The 6000-nt window shown below is 39.5% G+C and overlaps 1 protein-coding gene across 2 annotated transcripts in view; it reads left to right on the top strand.

Moving 5' to 3' along the window:
- Positions 1 to 993: 993 nt before the first annotated feature.
- ABCB1 (ATP binding cassette subfamily B member 1) overlaps positions 994 to 6000 on the top strand; it is a 208364-nt gene continuing 203357 nt past the window's right edge. For both annotated transcript variants that reach the window (XM_042965581.1, XM_007076760.3), the window contains exons 1-2: positions 994 to 1138; positions 1624 to 1694. In XM_042965581.1, the coding sequence (XP_042821515.1) occupies positions 1630 to 1694 (65 nt within the window). In that variant the 5' untranslated portion in view covers positions 994 to 1138; positions 1624 to 1629. The remainder of the gene's footprint in view (positions 1139 to 1623; positions 1695 to 6000) is intronic.

Here is a 6000-nt window from a genome sequence, read left to right as displayed (position 1 = left end):
CAGTGGGTTGGAGCCCCACCTGCTCGGTGCTGACAGCTCAGAATCTAGAGCCTGCTTTGGATTCTGTGTCTCCCTCTCTCTCTGCCCTTTCTCTGCTCATGCTCTTTCTCTCTCTCAAAAATAAGTAAACATTGAAAAAATAAAATGAAATGCCTTGGGGAAAATGTGGGCCTTGATTGGATGGCTAAAATCTGTAAAGGTTACATGCTTTTAAATATTATTTTTACCCTGAAATATCCGTCTCGATTTACATATTTAAAATCTTCCTATTGCCTTCCATTTATCTTGAAGTAAAAGATGCACAGATATACCTCCGAAACTGTCAAGCATACTAAAGACTCCTGCAGAAAATTTTCACCTGGCTTTTTTACAGATGCTGCTAGAAAGCAAAGTTTAGTTTGTGTTAACACCCATGTATATATTATATATATATGTATGTGAATATATATGTAATTATAATTAATAAAGTAAATTAAATTAGTTATTAATGGAATTTATAAATATGTATATTTACATAAATACCGATTATATATGTGTATTATTTCTGTATATTTATATGTACATTATATGTACATGTATATTATATGTACATGCATGTGTACATGTAAATTATATGTATATATAATATACACAAAATATATACATATACACAAATATATAATCTGTATATACATACAAAATATACACGTGTGTATGTATATATGTGTATAATTCCACGGATATGGAGCGTGATGTGGACATGTAGAGACATGACTCTATAGAGGTACCAGTCCCCAGTGATTCAGCCGATAAGTGTTTGTCTCCTGACTCTTATGCTGAGGGGCAACAGAAAGGAGGACACACCTCCTGCAAATCCAACCTGTTTCATAACTCGCGCAATCAGCATTCACGCCAGAGGGCCCGGGAGCGACCCGGATCGGTGAGGCTGATTGGCTGGGCACGAGGAGCGCCGGGTTGTGGGCTGCACCTCTCGCCTCACTCCCTGGGACGCAGGAAACCGGGTGCATACGAGCAGCGGCTCCTCCCGGCTCTAGGAAGCTGGGGCCGCTGCTCGCATCCGCCGGGTCTTTGCTTTAAAATCTGAATCTCTTCTTTCAAAAATCAACATCTCGGTCGAAGTTCCGAAAGATAGCCCGAGGTAGGGACGCGCGAAGCTGAGGGCTAGATGGGGACAAGTTCGCAGGGAAGGCTCGGGCTCTCCAATTTCCTGAGCTTGGTCCCCCGTGGGAGGAAGACTTCGGAGAGGAGAGAGGGGGCCATTCCTCTTAGCAAGTCCGCGGGGGGAGTGGAGGGCAAGCGAGGTGAGCACTAGAGTCCCCCGCGGAGCTCCTGAGGCACCCCAGCCCCCCCCCGCCCGCGTTTTCTGCGCTCCCCACGCGCGCTGGGTTCTGCGGCCCGAGCGCGCGTAGAGGGGGCGCGGTGCGGGAAGCGGGAGTCTGAGCCCGTGGCCGGAGCCGGGAGAAGCATCACCGCGCCCGAGGGCAGATGGGACGGACAGACGCAGCCGCGAAGGCGTCGGGCAAAGGCCGCGATGCGCCCCAGCCCTCCAGCCGCTCTCGCGGAGTGTCCCCTCCGCTTCCTGCGGTTTCCGCATCTGACTCGGGGCCTGTGGTTTCTCCTCAGGTCGCGATGGATCTTGAAGGAGGCAGCAATGGAAGAGCAGAGAAGAAGTTCTGGAAAATGGGCGGAAAAAGGTAGCCAGTTTGTTTCGCTTTCACAGTTTAGATGGCTTGAGATTTGGGAGATTTGTTTCTAGCCTCCGGCTCTGTAATAACTGAAGAGTTGATGGTGGCGATGATATTTTTTAACCTTAAACGCAAGGGGGTTTTCTGCAGAAGTTCGCCGGCTGGGTTGAGGACAACGTTTACATCCTCCCACGGCCTCGGTGAGCTTCTCAGTCTTGCGGCTCCACACACGCCAGTGCTTTCGCATCCTTTTCTGTGTTTTAGGAACTCTGCTCTACCCGCCACGACGCACCCGAACATGGTGCTGCGTGTGCTCTGCCTCGTGGTCTAGTCTCACGCTTCTGGTAAACCGTAAACATCCCGGTCACGTAAACATTTCATGTTTGTGGCATGGCAGACGGGACCAAAGGCCAAAACTGCATTTAGCTGTTGATTTTCGCTCACAGTGCGCTGTCTAAGCAGGAAGTTTTAAACTTTGCTCAGTAGGTTCATTGGTAGTTGTCAATTGTAATAAAAATGGTAAAATAAAATAAATTAGTAAATACAGTAATATTATTAGGCACCAAACTTTTCAGTGTGGAAGAAAAGAAATACAAATATGGACATCAAGTAAGTTTTTAGAAAATGTTAAATTTGAACTGGAAACTTCAATATGAACTCATGAATTTTAAAATAGTTCACTTTCTGTCCACTGAAAGGGACAGTAGGAGTGAGTACCTTCGTGCCAGATCTTGGTTTCTAAATACCATTGCTCACTAAATGGAATCTGTACCCCCATGTGTGGGATGCAGGGAGATGCAGAGTGAGCCTGGAGTAAGTATGTTGTTCAGTGGAATTGTCAAAAAAAGACACAGGAGCTGGCTTCACTGTGCTGGGGTATGAAATACCGTATACAAGAGAAAGATAAAAAGGTGGGAGAGGTAGTGAGAATAACGGAATGTTCTTCACTTCACAGAATTCCAGCTATCATATTGGAACCTGCATTGTTATAGTTGATTCAGGCAAAGATTGTTCGGGATTGTAAATGACTCAGAGAAAAGTTTTGTCTAAGAATTCTCCCCAGTTTTTTGTAATTGGAAAAAAGGAAAGTGGGGGATTTTCAGTGGAGAGGTTTTTTGCAGTTAGCGATCTTAACCATGTAATCAGACCTGGTAGAATCCTGTATTAGTGACATGACACCACCCAGGAAGTATGTTTGCAAAAACATTTAGACTGAATCCTATCAAGCTTCTAGACTGTTGCTGTCCAACAGAAATATAATGTGAGCCACATTTGTAATTGTTAATTTTCTAGTAGCAGCATTAAGAACATAAGAAGAAACAAGTGAAATTAATTTTGAAAAGTATATTTTAAAGAGCCTAGGCACTTTAAATTTTATGTCTAAGATATTAGTTCTATATGTGATCAGAATTATTGATATAGTTTGCATTCTCTTTTTCATACTACATATTCAAATCTGTGTATTTTATGCTTACTGCACATCGCAGTTTGGACTCAGTTTGAAACTGACGTATTCAAGATGTGGGACATTCTATATGACATCTGTTACTACAAAAAGTCAATGTGGGGAGAGGGGGCAGAAGGACTTCTAGACTTAAAAAAAGAGACTAAAGAGGAAAAACCACCCAGTGTAATGTGCGAACCTTGATTATATCTGAGTTCAAAATCAAAAAAAGGAAAAACCTATAGAAAACACCCTTGGGCAGTTTGTAGATTGGATATTAGATGATAGCCGAAGTGCTGTTAATTTTCTGAAAAGTGAAAATGGTGGGAAAATATGTGAAGTGCCATGATGTTTGCAACTTACTTTCAAATGACTCAGCAAAATATTAATAATGATAATATATACTTATGTAAATAAAGAACATATGGTCAAAATGTTAACAATTGTTGAATCTAGGTGGATCTTGTATGGGTAGTCATTATTAGTATTCTTTTAATTGTTCTATTTGAAAAGTTTCATAATAAAAAATTCCATATACACAAAAGGAAAAAGACTCCATGGAGTGGAAGAAAGATATTTCCGTTTTTGTTTTTAATTTTTGTTTTACTACATCTCTTAAAGAACTGTGTCCTTAATACACAAACAGGAGTATTGGCATAAGAAGTATTGAGGGTATGTGGAAAGAAATAGTAAAGAAATTTGTTGGAGCCTGAACATACCTTCATTTTTATTATTGGTTCTTATCATGGCCTACAGACTTTTTAAACAAAAAAAATTGTTTTTTTTTTTACTTAAGTAATTCTTATTAAACCATGCCCATCATCATTGATTTTAATATGTTCTTAATATAACTATATGTTTTCTTCCAGGTTTATTGAGATACAATTGACATACAACACTATATAAGCTTAAGGTATACAGCGTAATGGTGTGACTTACATACACTGTGAAATGATTATCACAGTACATTTAGTTAACATCTGTCATACACGTAAAATAAAAAGAAAAAAAACAAAATTTTTTCTGCTTGCGGTGAGAACTCTTAGGATCTACTCTCAACGACTTTCACATATATCATAAGGCATTCATCATATACTCATGTTAACTGTACTCATCATGTTGTACATTACATCCCTGGGACTTCTTTATCTTTGTGTCTTTGGATCAACTTCCATCTGTTCCCTACCTCCCACCGCCTCTGATAACCACAAAGCTGATCTTTTTTTTCTATGAGTTTTTTTCTTTTAACTCTGTGTTCTAAATTGGAATTATAAAGAAGCACATGGCTTTGCTAGTATATATAATGCTTGGATGATAATGTCATTTGGAATCTGTGTATTTGTAAAGGTTTAATAAGCAACTTGCCTTTTGTAAACACTGCGTTTCAAGCTGATGGGGATAAATGAATAATCTATAGGGATGAGAGATCAATGTGGAAGTGCATTTCTATATAAAGTGGTATCTCAGAAGCCTGAGGTTGCACTGAATAGCTTGGTGTTTGGGGGATAGACTTTTCCGCTTAAACTTGGCTTTATTGCAGCTGTGTGACCTTGAGCAAGTTCATGAACTCTCTTCACCTACAGTTTTCTCGGCTCTGACAGAACGACAAAAATGTGCCTGCCTTGAAGAGATTGAGATAAGATTAAATGAGATTGTGTATGGGAAGTGTTTACTTAGCCAGCATCTGGAACATTATAAATTCTTCAGAGTAGCAACAGTTTTAGAGAATGAAAAAATAAATAAAAAGGCTGGAGCTAAAATTCAATTATGTGTGACTATTTTTTTCCTCTCATCCTGGTTCCAGAGATACTGAAACCATGCTTTACTGGGAATAGGGTGGGACCAAATCTGAAGACTTATGTTTGTGTATTTTGTGTGTTTTCATGTCCGTCTAACATCACTTTAAAGCCAAATATGGGGTAAGCTGTGGATTTTTTTTTCCTTAGAAGTCTCTTCAATTCTTTGACCTCACTTAGCATAAAGAACAAAGACAAAGATGAATTTACTTTTGAACTTGAAAATCTGTATAAAAATGTGATTTTCTCTCAAATAGTCTTTCATTTGTACATATGAAAATATGTACTGCTTTTGATTGGTTTACTTTCATGCTATAGGTGGCAGTTAAAACAGAGTAGAAAAAGGTTACAGTTAATTTGAATTTGGGCTCAAAATAGTAATTAGCCTTCTTATTCCTGAGGACAGCTTTCTGACAGTTGACAGACCCCCCCCCCCTTTTTTTTTTTACCATAGCTTTTCTGGATTGAATTTATTGTTGTAATGGTACATTTAAGGCTCCAGAGATCCTTTCAGAATTAGATTAGCTCATAGAGAGTGATTTAATTACCTTTCTTCTTAGGTTTGTTTATGCCCAGCATCTGATTGCCACTACTCTCCATTAGTAGAGGGAATGATTAAGGATAATATCTAGGTAGTACATAGATAGGATATCAACTGCTAGAATTACTTAGATGATAATTAAGGGAATTAACTCTGGACAGGATGACTGATTTTCTAGTTACACATCTTCCTTAACTTATATCCCCATAACCCCATCCTAAGTTAAAAATACCATTAAAGTTGAAAATGCCTTTAAGGCATCTAACGTACTGAACATCATAGTTTAGCCTAACCTGCTTTAAACTTGCTTAGAATCTTTACCTTAGCCTATACTTGAGCAAAATTATCTAACACAAAGCCTATTTTATAATAAAGTGTTAAATATCCCATGTAACTTATCGAGTACTGTACTGAAAGACAGAGTGGTTGTATGGTTACAGGACGGTTTTAAGTGTATGGGTTGTTTACCCTTGTGATTGATTGCATGGCTGCCTGGGAGCTGTAGGTCACTGTGGCCGCCCAGCATCACTAGAG

This window comes from Panthera tigris, chromosome A2 (assembly GCF_018350195.1).
Source record: "Panthera tigris isolate Pti1 chromosome A2, P.tigris_Pti1_mat1.1, whole genome shotgun sequence".
Taxonomy (NCBI): Eukaryota; Metazoa; Chordata; class Mammalia; order Carnivora; family Felidae; genus Panthera; species Panthera tigris.
The sequence above is the reverse complement of the archived record's forward strand: the minus strand, read 5'-3'. Positions and strand labels throughout refer to the sequence as shown.